Source organism: Bombina bombina, chromosome 6, assembly GCF_027579735.1.
Source record: "Bombina bombina isolate aBomBom1 chromosome 6, aBomBom1.pri, whole genome shotgun sequence".
In the NCBI taxonomy this organism is placed as follows: Eukaryota; Metazoa; Chordata; class Amphibia; order Anura; family Bombinatoridae; genus Bombina; species Bombina bombina.
The window spans coordinates 498,162,502-498,182,063 of NC_069504.1; the positions used below are offsets into that span (position 1 = coordinate 498,162,502).

General features: G+C 42.7%; 1 protein-coding gene across 1 annotated transcript in view; it reads left to right on the forward strand.

The window, feature by feature from the left end:
- EDC3 (enhancer of mRNA decapping 3) overlaps nucleotides 1-19,562 on the forward strand; it is a 439,215-nt gene that overhangs the window by 262,808 nt on the left and 156,845 nt on the right. Inside the window, 3 exon segments of the mRNA XM_053717364.1 lie at nucleotides 16,427-16,479; nucleotides 16,481-16,549; nucleotides 16,551-16,576. Of these exon segments, the coding sequence (XP_053573339.1) occupies nucleotides 16,427-16,479; nucleotides 16,481-16,549; nucleotides 16,551-16,576 (148 nt within the window).

A 19,562-nucleotide genomic window follows, 5' to 3' on the forward strand; every position in this document is an offset into this window, starting at 1 on the left:
AACCTGGCTTATGTGTTTCCACCATTTCCTTTCCTGCCTCGTGTGATTGCAAGAATCAAACAGGAGAGAGCTTCAGTAATTCTAATAGCGCCACGCAGGACTTGGTATGCGGATCTAGTGGACATGTCGTCTCTACCTCCATGGAAACTACCATTGAGGCAGGACCTTCTCATTCAAGGTCCGTTCCAACATCCAAATATAAATTCTCTGCAGCTGACTGCCTGGAGATTGAACGCTTGATTTTATCTAAGCGGGGATTCTCTGAGTCGGTCATTAATACTTTGATTCAGGCTTGCAAGCCTGTCACAAGAAAAATTTACCATAAGATATGGCGTAAATATCTTTATTGGTGCGAATCCAAGGGCTACTCATGGAGTAGGGTTAGGATTCCTAGGATTTTGTCCTTTCTCCAAGAAGAATTGGAGAAGGGATTATCAGCTAGTTCCTTAAAGCGGCAAATTTCTGCTTTGTCAATTTTACTACATAAGCGTCTGGCGGATGTCCCAGACGTTCGGTCTTTTTGTCAAGCTTTAGTCAGAATCAAGCCTGTGTTTAAACCTATTGCTCCGCCATGGAGTTTGAATTTAGTTCTTAATGTTCTTCAAGGGGTTCCGTTTGAATCCATGCATTCCATAGATATTAAGCTGTTATCTTGGAAAGTTTTGTTTTTAGTTGCTATCTCTTCTGCTTGAAGAGTTTCTGAGCTTTCTGCGTTACAATGTGATTCACCTTATCTTATATTCCATTCTGATAAGGTGTTTTTGAGTACTAAACCTGGATTCCTTCCTAAGGTTGTTTCAAATAAGAATATTAATCAGGAAATTGTTGTTCCTTCCTTGTGTCCTAATCCTTCTAAGAAGGAACGTCTGTTACATTTGGACGTGGTTCGTGCCTTGAAGTTTTACTTACAAGCGACCAAGGATTTCTGTCAAACATCTTCTTCATTCATTGTTTATTCTGGAAAACGTAGGGGTCAAAAAGCTACGGCTACCTCTCTCTCTCTTTTTGTCTGAAAAGCATCATCCGCCTGGCATACGAGACTGCTGGACAGCAGCCTCCTGAAAAAATTACGGCTCATTCCACTAGAGCTGTGGCTTCCACATGGGCTTTTAAAAACGATGCTTCTGTTGAACAGATTTGTAAGGCTGCGACTTTGTCCTATCCTCCCTTCATACTTTTTCCAAATTTTACAAATTTGATACTTTTGCTTCTTCTGAGGCTATTTTTGGGAGAAAGGTTCTTCAAGCAGTGGTGCTTTCCGTTTAGGTATCTGTCTTGTCCATCCCGTTCATCCATGTCCTGTTGCTTTGGTATTGTATCCCACAAGTAAGGCTGAATCCGTGGACTTGTCATATCTTGTAGAAGAAAAGGAAATTTATGCTTACCTGATAAATGGATTTCTTCTACGATATGACGAGTCTACGGCCCGCCCTGTCATTTTAAGACAGAATTTTTTTTTATTTTTTTAAAAACTTCAGTCACCTCTGCACCTTTTAGCTTTTCTTTTCTCTTCCTATACCTTCGGTCAAATGACTGGGGGGTGGAGTCAAGGGAGGAGCTATATAGACAGCTCTGCTGTGGTGCTCTTTGCCACTTCCTGTTAGCAGGAGGATAATATCCCACAAGTAAGGATGAATCCGTGGACTCGTCGTATCGTAGAAGAAATCAATTTAGCAAGTAATCATAAATTTCCTTTTTTTACTGTTTGTGCTGCACAATATAGAAAGGGGTGCAGGAGGCTATTTGCAGCTTAATCTAAGGTAAGACTTTAAGATGACTAAGGGGATCTTTACCTGATGGAGTCCAGGTTATCAAAACTTCTAAATGCTTGCCGTGTTCTTCACTCCATTCCGCGCCCTTCGGTAGCTCAGTGTATGGAGGTTATCGGCTTAATGGTAGCGGCAATGGACATAGTGCCATTTGCGCGCCTTCATCTCAGACCGCTGCAATTATGCATGCTGAGTCAGTGGAATGGGGATTACACAGATTTGTCCCCTCTGCTAAATCTGGATCAAGAGACCAGAGATTCTCTTCTCTGGTGGTTGTCTCGGGTTCACCTGTCCAAGGGTATGACCTTTCGCAGGCCAGATTGGACAATTGTAACAGATGCCAGCCTTCTAGGTTGGGGTGCAGTCTGGAACTCCCTGAAGGCACAGGGATCGTGGACTCAGGAGGAGAAACTCCTTCCAATAAATATTCTGGAGTTAAGAGCGATATTCAATGCTCTTCTGGCTTGGCCTCAGTTAGCAACACTGAGGTTCATCAGATTTCAGTCGGACAACATCACGACTGTGGCTTACATCAACCATCAAGGGGGAACCAGGAGTTCCCTAGCGATGTTAGAAGTCTCAAAAATAATTCGCTGGGCAGAGTACCACTCTTGCCACCTGTCAGCAATCCATATCCCAGGCGTGGAGAACTGGGAGGCCGATTTTCTAAGTCGTCAGACTTTCCATCCGGGGAAGTGGGAACTCCATCCGGAGGTGTTTGCTCAATTGATTCATCGTTGGGGCAAACCAGAGTTGTATCTCATGGCGTCTCGCCAGAACGCCAAGCTTCCTTGTTACGGATCCAGGTCCAGGGACCCAGAAGCGACGCTGATAGATGTTCTAGCAGCGACTTGGTTCTTCAACCTGGCTTATGTGTTTCCACCGTTTCCTCTGCTCCCTCAACTGATTGCCAAAATCAAACAGGAGAGAGCATCAGTGATTCTGATAGCGCCTGCGTGGCCACGCAGGACTTGGTATGCAGACCTAGTGGACATGTCATCCTTTCCACCATGGACTCTGCCTCTAAGACAGGACCTTCTGATACAAGGTCCTTTCAATCATCCAAATCTAATTTCTCTGAGACTGACTGCATGGAGATTGAACGCTTGATTCTATCAAAGCGTGGCTTCTCCGAGTCAGTCATTGATACTTTAATACAGGCACGAAAGCCCTGTTACCCAGGAAAATCTACCACAAGATATGGAGTAAATATCTTTATTGGTGTGAATCCAAGAATTACTCATGGAGTAAGGTTAAGATTCCTAGAATATTGTCCTTTCTCCAAGAGGGCTTGGACAAAGGATTATCAGCTAGTTCCTTAAAGGGACAGATTTCTGCTCTGTCTATTCCTTTGCACAAGCGTCTGGCAGAGGTTCCAGACATCCAGGCATTTTGCCAGGCTTTGGTTGACATCCAGGCATTTTGCCATGCTTTGGTTAGAATTAAAGGGACACTAAACACAATTTTTTTTCTTTCATGATTCAGATAGAGCATGCGATTTTAAGCAACTTTCTAATTTACTCCTATTATCAATTTTTCTTCGTTCTCTTGCTATCTTTATTTTAAAGGCAGGAATATGATGCGTAGGAGCCAGCCCATTTTTGGTTGAGAACCTGGGTTATGCTTGCTTATTTGTGGGTAAATGTAATCCTCCAATAAGCAAGCACTATCCATGGTGCTGAACCTAAAATGGGCTGGCTGCTAAGATTTACATTCCTGGTTTTAAAATAAAGATAGCAAGAGAATGAAGAAAAATTGTTAATAGAAGTATATTAGAAAGTTGCTTAAAATGGCATGCTCTATCTGAATCATGAAAGAAACAAATTGGGTTCAGTGTCTCTTTAAGCCTGTGTTTAAACCTGTTGCTCCCCCGTGGAGCTTAAACTTGGTTCTTAAGGTTCTTCAAGGAGTTCCGTTTGAACCCCTTCATTCCATTGATATTAAAACTTTTATCTTGGAAAGTTCTGTTTTTGATGGCTATTTCCTCGGCTCGGAGAGTCTCTGAGCTATCTGCCTTACAATGTGATAATCCTTATCTGATTTTTCATGCAGATAAGGTAGTTCTGCGTACCAAACCTGGGTTTTTACCTAAGGTGGTTTCTAACAAGAATATCAATCAAGAGATTGTTGTTCCATCATTATGTCCTAATCCTTCTTCAAAGAAGGAACGTCTTTTACATAATCTGGACGTAGTCCGTGCCTTGAAGTTTTACTTACAAGCTACTAAGGATTTTCGTCAAACATCTTCCCTGTTTGTCGTTTACTCTGGACAGAGGAGAGGTCAAAAAGCTTCGGCAACCTCTTTCCTTTTGGCTTCGGAGCGTAATACGCCTAACCTATGAGACTGCTGGACAGCAGCCCCCTGAAAGGATTACAGCTCATTCTACTAGAGCTGTGGCTTCCACCTGGGCCTTTAAAATTGAGGCCTCTGTTGAACAGATTTGCAAGGCCGCGACTTGGTCTTCGCTTCACACCTTTTCCAAATTTTACAAATTTGATACTTTTGCTTCTTCAGAGGCTGTTTTTGGGAGAAAGGTTCTTCAGGCAGTGGTTCCTTCGCTTAATCCTGCCTTGTCCCTCCCATCATCCGTGTACTTTATCTTTGTATTGGTATCCCACAAGTAATGGGATGATCCGTGGACTGGATACACTTAACAAGAGAAAACATAATTTATGCTTACCTGATAATTTTATTTCTCTTGTAGTGTATCCAGTCCACGGCCCCGCCCTGTCCTTTTAAGGCAGGTCTAAATTTTAATTAAACTACAGTCACCACTGCACCCTATGGTTTTCTCCTTCTCTGTTTGTTTTCGGTCGAATGACTGGATATGACAGCTGGGGGAGGAGCTATATAGCAGCTCTGCTGTGGGTGATCCTCTTGCAACTTCCTGTTGGGAAGGAGAATATCCCACAAGTAATGGATGATCCGTGGACTGGATACACTACAAGAGAAATAAATTTATCAGGTAAGCATAAATTATGTTTTTTCACTGTTATTTCAAATTTTAGCAAAATTTGTTTCCCTTAAAGGCACAGTAACGTTTTTTATATTGCTTGTTTAACTTGATGTAAAGTGTTTTCAAAGCTTGCTAGTCTCATTGCTAGTCTGTATAAACATGTCTGACATAGAGCAAACTCCTTGTTCATTATGTTTAAAAGCCATGGTGGAACCCCATAGGAGAATGTGTACTAAATGTATTGATTTCACTTTAAACAATAAAGATCAGCTTTTATCTTTAAAAAATTTATCACCAGAGGATTCTGGCGAGGGGCAAGTTATGCCAACTAACTCTCCCCACGTGTCAGACCCTTTGACTCCCGCTCAAGGGACTCACGCTAAAATGGCGCCAAGTAGATCAAAGACGCCCATAGCGATTACTTTGCACGACATGGCGGCAATCATGGATAATACCCTGTCAGCGGTATTAGCCAGACTGCCGGAATTCAGAGGAAAGCGCGATAGCTCTGGGGTTAGACATAGTACGGAGCGCGCAGATGCCTTAAGGCCCAAGTCTGATACTGCGTCACAATATGCAGAAGCTGGGGAAGGAGAGCTTCAGTCTGTGGGTGACTTTTCTGATTCGGGGAAACCTGAATCAGATATTTCTACTTTTAAATTTAAGCTTGAGAACCTCTGTGTATTGCTTGGGGAGGTGTTAGCTGCTCTGAATGACTGTGACACAATTGCAGTACCAGAGAAATTGTGTAGACAGGATAAATACTATGCAGTGCCGGTGTGTACTGATGTTTCTCTTGTTAAGTGTATCCAGTCCACGGATCATCCACTACTTGTGGGATATTCTCCTTCCCAACAGGAAGTTGCAAGAGGATCACCCACAGCAGAGCTGCTATATAGCTCCTCCCCTAACTGTCATACCCAGTCATTCTCTTGCAAGCCTCAACCAAGATGGAGGTTGTAAGAGGAGTGTGGTGTTTTATACTTAGTTTATTCTTCAATCAAAAGTTTATTTTTAAATGGTGCCGGAGTGTACTGTTTATCTCAGGCAGTATTTAGAAGAAGAATCTGCCTGCGTTTTCTATGATCTTAGCAGAAGTAACTAAGATCCATGGCTGTTCTCACATATTCTGAGGAGTGAGGTAACTTCAGAGAGGGAATGGCGTGCAGGTTTTCCTGCAATAAGGTATGTGCAGTTAATATTTTTCTAGGGATGGAATTTGCTAGAAAATGCTGCTGATACCGAACTAATGTAAGTAAAGCCTTAAATGCAGTGATAGTGACTGGTATCAGGCTTATTAATAGAGATACATACTCTTATAAAAATGTAATATAAAACGTTTGCTGGCATGTTTAATCGTTTTTATATGTATTTGGTCATAAAACTTATTGGGGCCTAGTTTTTTTTCTACATGGCTGGCTTGAATTCTGCCTAGAAACAGTTTCCTTAGGCTTTCCACTGTTGTAATATGAGTGGGAGGGGCCTATTTTAGCGTTTTTTTGCACAGCAAAAATTACAGACACAGACATCCAGCTTCTTCCTGCATGATCCAGGACATCTCTGGAGGGCTCAAAAGGCTTCAAAGTCGTTTTTGAGGGAGGTAAAAAGCCACAGTAGAGCTGTGGCAGTTGTTGTGACTGTTTGAAAAAACGTTTTTTGTCTTTTATTATTCAGTTTTGGGTATTAAGGGGTTAATCATCCATTTGCAAGTGGGTGCAATGCTCTGCTAACTTGTTACATACACTGTAAAAATTTTGTTAGTGTAACTGCCTTTTTTCACTGTTATTTCAAATTTTGACAAAATTTGTGTTTCTTAAAGGTGCAGTAACGTTTTTTATATTGCTTGTAAACTTGTTTAAAGTGTTTTCCAAGCTTGCTAGTCTCATTGCTAGTCTGTTTAAACATGTCTGACATAGAGGAAACTACTTGTTCATTATGTTTGAAAGCCATGGTGGAGCCCCATAGGAGAATGTGTACTAAATGTATTGATTTTACCTTAAACAGTAAAGATCAGTCTTTAACTATAAAAGAAATATCACCAGAAGATTCTGACGAGGGGAAGTTATGCCGACTAACTCTCCCCACGTGTCAGACCCTTCGCCTCCCGCTCAGGGGATGCACGCTAATATGGCGCCAATTACATCAGGGACGCCCATAGCGATTAACCTTGCAGGACATGGCTGCAATCATGAATAATACCCTGTCAGAGGTATTATCCAGGTTGCCTGAATTAAGAGGCAAGCGCGATTGCTCTGGGGTTAGGAGAAATACAGAGCGCGCAGATGCTGTAAGGGCCATGTCTGATACTGCGTCACAATATGCAGATCATGAGGACGGAGAGCTTCAGTCTGTGGGTGACATCTCTGATTTGGGGAAACCTGATTCAGAGATTTCTAATTTTAAATTTAAGCTTGAGAACCTCCGTGTGTTGCTTGGGGAGGTATTAGCTGCTCTGAATGACTGTAACACAGTTGCAGTACCAGAGAAATTGTCTAGGCTGGATAAATACTATGCGGTACTGGTGTGTACTGATGTTTTTCCTATACCTAAAAGGCTTACAGAAATTATTAGCAAGGAGTGGGAATAGACCGGGTGTGCCTTTTTCCCCACCTCCTATATTTAGAAAAATGTTTCCAATAGACGCCACTACACGGGACTTATGGCAGAGGGTCCCTAAGGTGGAGGGAGCAGTTTCTACTTTAGCAAAGCCGTACTACTATCCCGGTTGAGGACAGTTGTGCTTTTTCAGATCCAATGGATAAAAAATTGGAGGGTTACCTTAAGAAAATGTTTATTCAACAAGGTTTTATTTTACAGCCCCTTGCATGCATTGCGCCTGTCACGGCCGCGGCGGCATTCTGGTTTGAGGCCCTGGAAGAGGCCATCCATACAGCTCCATTGACTGAAATTATTGACAAGCTTAGAACACTTAAGCTAGCTAACTCATTTGTTTCTGATGCCATTGTTCAAATTTGACTAAACTAACGGCTAAGAATTCCGGATTCGCCATCCAAGCGCGTAGGGCGATATGGCTTAAATCCTGGTCAGCTGACGTGACTTCCAAGTCTAAATTACTCAACATTCCTTTCAAGGGGCAGACCTTATTCGGGCCTGGTTTGAAGGAAATTATTGCTGACATTACTGGAGGTAAGGGTCACACCCTTCCTCAGGACAGGGCCAAAGCAAAGGCCAAACAGTCTAATTTTCGGGCCTTTCGAAATTTCAAGGCAGGTGGCAGCATCAACTTCCTCCGCTTCAAAACAAGAGGGAACTTTTGCTCAATCTAAGCAGGCCTGGAAACCTAACCAGTCCTGGAACAAAGGCAAGCAGGCCAGAAAGCCTGCTGCTGCCTCTAAGACAGCATGAAGGAACGGCCCCCTATCCGGCGACGGATCTAGTAGGACTTTCTCTCTTCACCCAGGCGTGGGCGTGGGCAAGAGATGTCAGGATCCCTGGGCATTGGAGATCATATCTCAGGGATATCTTCTGGACTTCAAAGCTTCCCCTCCACAAGGGAGATTTCATCTTTCAAGGCTATCTGCAAATCAGATAAAGAAAGAGGCATTCCTACGCTGTGTGCAAGACCTCCTAGTTATAGGAGTGATACATCCAGTTCCGCGGACGGAACAAGGACAGGGTTTTTAGTCGAATCTGTTTGTGGTTCCCAAAAAAGAGGGGAACCTTCAGACCAATTTTGGATCTAAAGATCTTAAACAAATTCCTCAGAGTTCCATCTTTCAAAATGGAAACTATTCGGACCATCCTACCCATGATCCAAGAAGGTCAGTACATGACCACAGTGGACTTAAAGGATGCCTACCTTTACATACCGATTCACAAGAATCATCATCGGTTTCTAAGGTTTGCCTTTCTAGACGGGCATTACCAATTTGTAGCTCTTCCCTTCGGGTTGGCTACAGCCCCGAGAATCTTTACAAAGGTTCTGGGCTCACTTCTGGCGGTTCTAAGACCGCGAGGCATAGTGGTGGCTCCGTATCTAGACGACATTATGATACAGGCGTCAAGCTTTCAAGTTGCCAAGTCTCATACAGAGTAGTTCTGGCATTTCTGAGGTCACACGGGTGGAAAGTGAACAAGGAAAAAAGTTTCTCTATCCCCACTCACAAGAGTCTCCTTCTTAGGGACTCTTATAGATTCTGTAGAAATGAAAATTTACCTGACGGAGTCCAGGTTATCAAAACTTCTGAATGCTTGCCGTGTTCTTCACTCCATTCCGCGCCCTTCGGTAGCTCAGTGTATGGCGGTAATCGGCTTAATGGTAGCGGGCAATGGACATAGTGCCATTTGCGCGCCTTCATCCTCAGACCCGTTGCAATTATGCATGCTGAGTCAGTGGAATGGGGATTACACAGATTTGTCCCCTCTGCTAAATCTGGATCAAGAGACCAGAGATTCTCTTCTCTGGTGGTTGTCTCGGGTACACCTGTCCAAGGGTATGACCTTTCGCAGGCCAGATTGGACAATTGTAACAACAGATGCCAGCCTTCTAGGTTGGGGTGCAGTCTGGAATTCCCTGAAGGCACAGGGATCGTGGACTCAGGAGGAGAAACTCCCTTCCAATAAATATTCTGGAGTTAAGAGCGATATTCAATGCTCTTCTGGCTTGGCCTCAGTTAGCAACACTGAGGTTTATCAGATTTCAGTCGGACAACATCACGACTGTGGGCTTACATCAACCATCAAGGGGGGAACCAGGAGTTCCCTAGCGATGTTAGAAGTCTCAAAAATAATTCGCTGGGCAGAGTACCACTCTTGCCACCTTCAGCAATCCAATAACCCAGGCGTGGAGAACTGGGAGGCGGATTTTCTAAGTCGTCAGACTTTCCATCCGGGGAGTGGGAACTCCATCCGGAGGTGTTTGCTCAGTTGATTCATCGTTGGGGGCAAACCAGAGTTGGATCTCATGGCGTCTCGCCAGAACGCCAATCTTCCTTGTTACGGATCCAGGTCCAGGGACCCAGAAGCGACGCTGATAGATGCTATAGCAGCGCCTTGGTTCTTCAACCTGGCTTATGTGTTTCCACCATTTCCTCTGCTCCCTTGACTGATTGCCAAAATCAAACAGGAGAGAGCATTGGTGATTTCTGAAAGCACCTGCGTGGCCACGCAGGACTTGGTATGCAGACCTAGTGGACATGTCATCCTTTCCACCATGGACTCTGCCTCTAAGACAGGACCTTCTGATACAAGGTCCTTTCAATCATCCAAATCTAATTTCTCTGAGACTGACTGCATGGAGATTGAACGCTTGATTCTATCAAAGCGTGGCTTCTCCGAGTCAGTCATTGATACTTTAATACAGGCACGAAAGCCTGTTACCAGGAAAATCTACACAAGATATGGAGTAAATATCTTTATTGGTGTGAATCCAAGAATTTCTCATGGAGTAAGGTTAGGATTCCTAGAATATTGTCTTTTCTCCAAGAGGGCTTGGACAAAGGATTATCAGCTAGTTCCTTAAAGGGACAGATTTCTGCTCTGTCTATTCTTTTGCACAAGCGTCTGGCAGAAGGTTCCAGACGTCCAGGCATTTTGCCAGGCTTTGGTTAGAATTAAGCCTGTGTTTAAACCTGTTGCTCCCCCGTGGAGCTTAAACTTGGTTCTTAAGGTTCTTCAAGGAGTTCCGTTTGAATCCTTTCATTCCATTGATATTAAACTTTTATCTTGGAAAGTTCTGTTTTTGATGGCTATTTCCTCGGCTCGGAGAGTCACTGAGCTATCTGCCTTACAATGTGATTCTCCTTATCTGATTTTTCATGCAGATAAGGTAGTTCTGCGTACCAAAACCTAGGTTTTTACCTAAGGTGGTTTCTAACAAGAATATCAATCAAGAGATTGTTGTTCCATCGTTGTGCCCTAATCTTTCTTCAAAGAAGGAAACGTCTTTTACATAATCTGGACATAGTCCGTGCCTTGAAGTTTTACTTACAAGCTACTAAAGATTTTCGTCAAGCATCTTCCCTGTTTGTCGTTTACTCTGGACAGAGGAGAGGTCAAAAAAGCTTTGGCAACCCTCTCTTTCCTTTTGGCTTCGGAGCATAATACGCCTAGCCTATGAGACTGCTGGACAGCAGCCCCATGAAAGGATTACAGCTCATTCTACTAGAGCTGTGGCTTCCACCTGGGCCTTCAAAAATGAGGCCTCTGTTGAACAGATTTGCAAGGCTGCGACTTGGTCTTCGCTTCACACTTTTTCAAAATTTTACAAATTTGATACTTTTGCTTCTTCGGAGGCTGTGTTTGGGAGAAATGTTCTTCAGGCAGTGGTTCCCTTCCGCTTAATCCTGCCCTTGTCCCTCCCATCATCCGTGTACTTTAGCTTTGGTATTGGTATCCCACAAGTAATGGATGATCCGTGGACTGGATACACTTAACAAGAGAAAACATAATTTTGCTTACCTGATAAATTTATTTCTCTTGTAGTGTATCCAGTCCAACGGCCCGCCCTGTCCTTTTAAGGCAGGTCTAAATTTTAATTAAAACTACAGTCACCACTGCACCCTATGGTTTCTCCTTTCTCTGTTTGTTTTCAGTCGAATGACTGGATATGACAGTTAGGGAGGAGCTATATAGCAGCTCTGCTGTGGGTGATCCTCTTGCAACTTCCTGTTGGGAAGGAGAATATCCCACAAGATATGGATGTATCCGTGGACTGGATACACTACAAGAGAAATAAAATTTATCAGGTAAGCATAAATTATGTTTTTCCAATACCTAAAAGGTTTACAGAAATCATTAATAAGGAGTGGGACAGACCCGGAGGTGCCGTTTTTTCCCCCCCCTCCTATTTTTTAGAAAAATGTTTCCAATAGACCGCCAACCACACGGGACTTATGGCAGACGGTCCCTAAGGTGGAGGGAGCAGTTTATACTTTAGCAAATCGTACCACTATCCCTGTCCGAGGACAGTTGTGCCTTTTTCCAGATCCAATGGATAAAAAATTAGGTTAACTTAAGAAAATGTTTATTCAACAAGGTTTTGTCCTGCAGCCCCTTGCATGCATTGCGCCCGTCACTGCTGCTGCGGCGTTCTGGTTTGAGTTCTCTGGAAGTGGCCTTTCAGACAGCTACTCCATTGACTGAAATTACTTGACAAGCTTAGAACACTTAAGCTAGCTAATTCTTTTGTTTCTGACGCCATTGTTCATTTGACTAAACTAACGGCTAAGAATTCTGGATTGGCCATCCAGAGCGCGTAGGGCGCTATGGCTTAAATCTTGGTCAGCTGACGTGACTTCCAAAGTCCTAAATTACTTAACATTCCATTCAAGGGGCAGACCCTATTCGGCCTGGTTTGAAGGAAGTTATTGCTGACATTACTGGAGGTAAGGGTCATACCCTTCCTCAAGACAGGGCCCAAATCAAAGGCCAAACAGTCTAATTTTCGTGCCTTTTGAAACTTCATGGCAGGTGCAGCATCAACTTCCTCTGCTACAAGACAAGAGGGAACTTTTTGCTCAATCCCAAGCCGGGCTGGAAACCTAACCAGTCCTGGAAACAAAGGCAAGCAGGCCAGAAAGCCTGCTGCTGCCTCTAAGACAGCATGAAGGAACGGCCCCCCCTATCCGGTAACGGATCTAGTAAGGGGCAGACTTTTCTCTCTTCGCCCAGGTGTTTGCAAGAGATGTTCAGGATCCCTGGGCGTTGGAGATCATATCTCAGGGATATCTTCTGGACTTCAAAGCTTCCCCTCCTCAAGGGAGGTTTCACCTTTCGAGATTATCTGTAAAAACAGATAAAGAAAGAGGCATTCTTACACTGTGTGCAAGACCTCCTAGTTATGGGAGTGATCTGTCCAGTTCCACAGTCGGAACGGGACAGGGTTTTTATTCAAATCTGTTTGTGGTTCCCAAAAAAGAGGGAACCTCAGACCCATTTTGGATCTAAAGATCTTAAACAAATTCCCTCAGAGTTCCATCGTTCAAAATGAAACTATTCGGACCATCCTTACCTATGATCCAGGAGGGTTAGTACATGACCACAGTGGATTTGAAGGATGCTTACCTTCACATACCGATTCACAAAGATCATCATCGGTTCCTAAGTTTGCCTTTTGGACAGGCATTTACCAATTTGTGGCTCTTTCCCTTCGGGTTTAGCTACAGCTCCAAGAATCTTTACAAAGGTTCTGGATCGCTTTTGGCGATCCTAAGACCGAGAGGTATATCAGTGGCCCCTTATCTGACGACATCCTGATACAGGCGGTCAAGCTTTCAGATTGCCCAAGTCACATATGGACATAGTTCTGGCATTTCTCAGGTCACATGGGTGGAAGGTGAACGAGCAAAAGAGTTCTCTATCCCACTCACAAGAGTCTCCTTCCTAGGGACTCTGATAGATTCTGTAAACTGAAGATTTACCTGACAGAATCCAGGTTATCAAAGCTTCTAACAATCTTGCCGTGTTCTTCATTCTATTCCGCGCCCTTCGGTGGCTCAGTGTTATGGAAGTAATCGGCTTGATGGTAGCGGCGATGGACATAGTGCCATTTGCGCGACTACATCTCAGATCGCTGCAACTATGCATGCTCAGTCAGTGGAATTGGGGATTACACAGATTTGTCCCTCTGCTAAATCTGGATCAAGAGACCAGAGATTCTCTTCTCTGGTGGCTATCTCGGGTCCATCTGTCCAAAGGTATGACCTTTCGCAGGCCAGATTGGACCAATTGTAACAACAGATGCCAGCCTTCTAGGTTGGGTTGCAGTCTGGAATTCCCCTGAAGGCTCAGGGATCGTGGACTCAAAAAGGAGAAAACTCCTCCCAATAAATATTCTTGAGTTAAGAGCAATATTCAATGCTCTTCTAGCTTGGCCTCAGTTAGCAACCATGAGGTTCATCACATTTCAGTCGGACAACATCCACGACTGTGGCTTACATCAACCATCAAGGGGGAACCAGGAGTTCCCTAGCGATGTTAGAAGTCTCCAAGATATTTCGCTGGGCAGAGACTCACTCTTGCCACCTATCAGCATCCATATCCCAGGGTGTAGAAAACTGGGAGGCGGATTTTCTAAGTCGTCAGACTTTTCATCCGGGGGAGTGGGAACTCCATCCGGAGGTGTTTGCTCAATTGGTTCATCCATTGGGGCAAACCAGAACTGGGTCTCATGGCGTCTCGCCAGAATGCCAAGCTTCCTTGTTACGGATCCAGGTCCAGAGGACCCAGAAGCGGCACTGATAGATGCTCTAGCAGCGCCTTGGTTCTTCACCCTGGCTTATGTGTTTCCACCGGTTTCCTCTGCTCCCTCGACTGATTGCCAAAATCAAACAGGAGAGAGCATCGGTGATCTTGATAGCGCCTGCGTGGCCACGGCAGGACCTGGTATGCAGACCTAGTGGACATGTCATCCTTTCCACCATGGACCCTGCCTCTGAGACAAGACCTTCTACTACAAGGTCCCTTTCAATCATCCGAATCTAATTTCTCTGAGACTGACTGCATGGAGATTGAACGCTTGATTTTATCAAAGCGTGGCTTCTCCGAAGTCAGTCATTGATACCCTTATACAGGCACGAAAGCCTGTCACCAGGAAAATCTACCATAAGATATGGCGTAAATACCTTCATTGGTGTGAATCCAAGAATACTTATGGAGTAAGTTTAGGATTCCTAGGATATTGTCCTTTCTCCAAGAGGGTTTGGAAAAAGGATAATCAGCTAGTTCTTTAAAGGGACAGATTTCTGCTCTGTCTATTCTTTTGCACAAGCGTCTGGCAGAAGTTCCAGACGTTCAAGCTTTTTGTCAGCTTAGTGTTAGAATAAGCCTGTGTTTAAACCTGTTGCTCCCCCATGGAGCTTAAACTTGGTTCTTAAAGTTCTTCAAGGGGTTCTGTTTGAACCCCTTCATTCCATTGATATCAAACTTTTATCTTGGAAAGTTCTGTTTTTGATGGCTATTTCCTCGGCTCGGAGAGTCTCTGAGTTATCTGCCTTACAATGTGTATTCTCCTTATCTGATTTTTCCATTCCGATAAAGTAGTTCTGTTTACAAAACCTGGGTTTTTACCTAAGGTAGTTTCTAACAAGAATATCAATCAAGAGATTGTTGTTCCATCATTGTGTCCTAATCCTTCTTCAAAGAAGGAACGCCTTTTACATAATCTGGACGGTGGTCCGTGCTTTAAAGTTTTACTTACAAGCTACTAAAGATTTTCGCCAATCATCTACTCTGTTTGTTGTTTACCTCTGGACAGAGGAGAGGTCAAAAAGCTTCGGCAACCTCTCTTTCTTTTTGGGCTTCGGAAGCGTAATACGCTTAGCCTATGAGACTGCTGGACAGCAGCCCCTGAAAGGATTACAGCTCATTCTACTAGAGCTGTGGCTTCCCACCTGGGCCTTTAAAAATTAGGCTTCTGTTGAACAAGATTAGCAAGGCGGCGACTTGGTCTTCGCTTCATACCCTTCTTCAAAATTTTATAAATTTGATACTTTATGCTTCTTCGGAGGCTATTTTTGGGAGAAAGGTTCTACAGGCAGTGGTTCCTTCCATTTAAGCCTGCCTTGTCCCTCCCTTCATCCGTGTACTTTAGCTTTGGTATTGGTATCCCACAAGTAATGGATGATTCGTGGACTGGATACACCTTACAAGAGAAACATAATTTATGCTTACCCTGATAAATTTATTTCTCTTATGGTGTATCCAGTCCACGGCCCCGCCTGTCTTTTTAAGGCAGGTCTAACTTTTAATTTAAACTACAGTCACCACTGCACCCTATGGTTTCTCCTTTCTCGGCTTGTTTCGGTCGAATGACTGGATATGGCAGTTAGGGGAGGAGCTATATAGCAGCTCTGCTGTGGGTGATCCTCTTGCAACTTTCCTGTTGGGAAGGAGAATATTCCACAAGTAATGGATGATCCGTGGACTGGATACACCACAAGAGAAATAAAATTTATCAGGTAAGCATAAAATTATGTTTTTAAACAACTTTCACACTTCTATCTACATTTTTGTTCTATTATTTTTTTATTGAAAGGGATACCTAGGTAGACTGCTGATTGTTGGGCTGCACATATATGTTTCATGTTATTGGCTCTCCCAATGCTTCAGTAAATGCATCGTGCTTCTTCAACAAAGGATGTCAAGTGAATAAAGCAAAGTAAATAATATAAATAAATGACCAGTTGTTCCAAAATTGTATGCTCTATCTGTATTATGAAGAAAGAATTTGCGGTTTCAGGTCCCTTTTAAATGGATTTTAAGTGTCTGCTGTATCATATGCAAGGAAAGGGTTGTGCAATGTTTCTGTTCAAGGGTCGGATGGTACCTTTATCCATTAACTTGACCATTTTGGTAGCTAAAAAGGTGTCTGCTTCTTAGCCTTTGAGTATAAACCTTTTATAAACCGATATAAACAATTCTCATAAAACATTCTCCACCTAATTCTCATAAAAAAAAAAGTTTGAATCTAAACTGCTACCTAATTGGCAAAATTAGGAACAGATTGCATATTAGCAAATATGGACAACTTGAACAGGGCTATTGGAGGACAGGTAACACCCCCCACAACGCATAAAAACAAAGTAAATTCAACAAAAAAGGGTGCATGTTTAATATTTTTTTTCTGGTGTGACAAGACAATTTGAGTCGAAAAATGAGTACTTCTTATTTCTGATGGGGGGTTTTTTTTTTTTTTTTTACTTGCAATTTTTTTTCCTCTTCCTTGGATGCAGATTTCAGGACTGGTAGTACCTAGTATCACTATGCAATTGCACAAGAAGCTGCTGTGCGTGGGCAGAAAAGCATGGCCTATATGTTGAGAGACGACTAGAAATATCAGGAGTTTGTGCAAGTCAAATGACACCTCACATTGATTGGTAGGACCCATAGGTAAGAGTGAAATATTGCAATACCCTATATATTTCTTCGCAAATTTTACTTTAGTGAAGGACCTGCAGGAAACAAGCAGCTTTGTTATCTACAGGGCTGCTGGTAGACACTCATTTTAGCAACAGGACATATTTGAGAGAGACTATAGACAACAGTTAATAACATAATTTGTACATACATTTTCTATATGAATAGACCAGGACGGTCACAGTAAGCTGCTTTTAGGGTGCCACTATTTTAGACACATATTTACCTAATTTCTACACCTATAATATAGGCTATATAATGGATCATCTACAAAACATTTATGCAAAGAAAAATCTAGTGTATATTGTCCCTTTCACAAGTAGAACATAGACTAACAGAGGAATGAAGCTAGTTATCACAGACCTGGCTCAATTTCTCAGTTTTAAAGATACAGGGTAGCACAGAATGTTGCTCCCTTCACCACGCAACTGTAGATCCTTAAGTTCCTCAATCTCACCTACTCTTTCTCTCCAGTAACTACCAGTTTTGCAGGGTCACTAGAGTACAAGTCAGTTCTGTAAGACTCGTTGCTTTGAAAACCTTGCGTGTGTATAAACAAGCACAGATAAATGTCTAGGTGTTGGCTGGTATCCAGAGTGTGAATACACCGGATATCATTATTGCTACATGAAACATACTAACATTTTCAAGGGATTTATTGCTATGCTGCTAACTCGCTATCTGTCTTTTACAACATAAACATTGCATCAGTATTTGGAAATGATTTCAAAGTCCTGTCCCTCCTTTTCTTTACACCGAGTACTATCAGGCTTCTTCATGTGTATTGGAGAATGCATGAATGCGTGTAAACACACACACCACATGGTGTATTGATAGTTAAATTAGGAAAATGCAGGCTTTTATTTTCCCCATCTGTCTTTTATACTGTCTTACATGGGCAGATACCTAAATAAATCGGGATGGCACAGATTACAGGAGTACAAGAACAGTGGGAATATTTTAAAATGCTATTCTAGATGCAACTAAACACAGTATTAGGCTTGTTTGTAAAAGTAAAAGAAAACCAATATGGTTTTCAAGAGAAGTAGCTAAGACAAAAAAAAAAGACAGTCTATAAAAAATTCAAACTCACTGGCTCAGAAGAGGATTAGGAAAAATGGAGAACCCATCAAAAGATGACAAAGCAGTTAATCAGAAAGGCTAAAGCTGATGCAGAAGAGAAAATAGCACAATCTGTAAAAAACGGTGACAAAACCTTTAGATATATCAGTGAAAAGAGAAAAACTAACAGAAGTATAGTAAGACTCAAGAATGAGGATAGAGTAGTGGAAGAAGATAAACAAATACCAAACTGTTTAAATGATTACTTTTGTTCATTCTTTACAACAGATGATAGATAGTGAGATTCTATTAAGGGATGTTACTGTAAATGATCATGTGAGTAGTACTTTTCTTTTCTTTCCTAAGACATGGAGATTCGACAACGTCATTCCAGTTACTAGTGGGATATTCACTCCTAGCCAGCAGGAGGAGGCAAAGAGCACCCCAGCAAAGCTGTTAAGTGTCACTTCCCTTAGCCATAACCCCCAGTCATTCTCTTTGCATCTGTCAATGGAGGAGGAAAAGTTAGGTGTCTGAAGATATTGATTCCTTTTTTCGGGTACTTTTCCCTGCAAGCAAGGATTTGGGTTTAGCTGTGTCCACGTCAATCTCTTGAGTAAGAGTAGTGGTGACTTTTAAGCCGTTAGAAAGTAGTGAGGTGGTCCTTGCTCGATTTTCTAACATATATTGCTGCCCTTGGTGTAGAAAGCCAGAGTTGGTTACTCTGTTCTTTTTTTTTTTCTACAGGTCTCTGTAAGGAGTATGTGTCCTTTCACACCTTGTGAGCTGTCTTCCTGCCGGACAGCTGGATTTTCAGGTAAGTGCTTTTGTCTTCTAGGTCTTGGAGATTTGCACTTGCAGAGGATTTTACTGCAATAGTTAATTGGGACAAGCTTAATCCTTTATACAGGATTTACTTAGGCAGGGTGCAGGCACTCTTTATATGTGACAGGAGACTTAAGGGTTAATCTTCCTTTACTGTGTATGGAGGATATACCTTAAAATATAATTTCTCCTACTAGATACGACAAGTCCACGGATTTATCCTTACTTGCGGGATATTATCCTCCTAACAGGAAGTGGCAAAGAGCACCACAGCAGAGCTGTATATATATATATATATATATATCTCCTCCCTTCTCTCCACCCCCAGTCATTCTCTTTGCCTATACTAAGTAATAGGAAGAGGTAAAGTGAAAGAGGTGATATGATAGTTTTTATTTACTTCAAGCAAGACTTTTTTATTTTAAATGGTACCGGTGAGTGCTATTTTTTCCCAGGCAACAAATGGATGAAGATTTCTGCCTGGAGACTGATGATCTTAGCAGTTGTCACTAAGATCCAGAGTAGTTCCCACAGAATGGCTGAGGAGTACTTGAGAAACTTCAGTGTGAGGAACGTTTTTCATGCTACAAGCATTGAGGTATGTTCAGTCATTTTTTTTTGGAGAGACTGTGTTATTTCAGAGCTGTCTGACAGTATTCCCATAAGGGAAGGGGTAAGCAGTAATCCTACATGTGATAGAAGGGTATTACTGGGACCTGTATGTTATGGGCTGAAAAAATGGTTGACACTGATAACATAATGTTTTTTGGGCAAAACGATTTTATGTTTGGAAGGCAATTAACGTTTTTTGTGTAAAGCAAACGTTTTTTACTTTTGATGGCACTGGCGGGTTCACATGACTTTCTTTAATAGTTGGGTATATGGAAACCCACATGGCTAGGTTCTAGACCGCTTTACAGCGGTTTTTACAAGGCAGTGAGACCTCAATGTAGATGGGCAGGGCCTATTTTTGCGCCTCAGGTGCGCAGTTGAATTCCCCATGCAAGCAGCAAGCTCCAGCTCCGGAGTGATTTTACAGACCCCTGAGGGCAGGTAGGTGCCACAGCAGAGC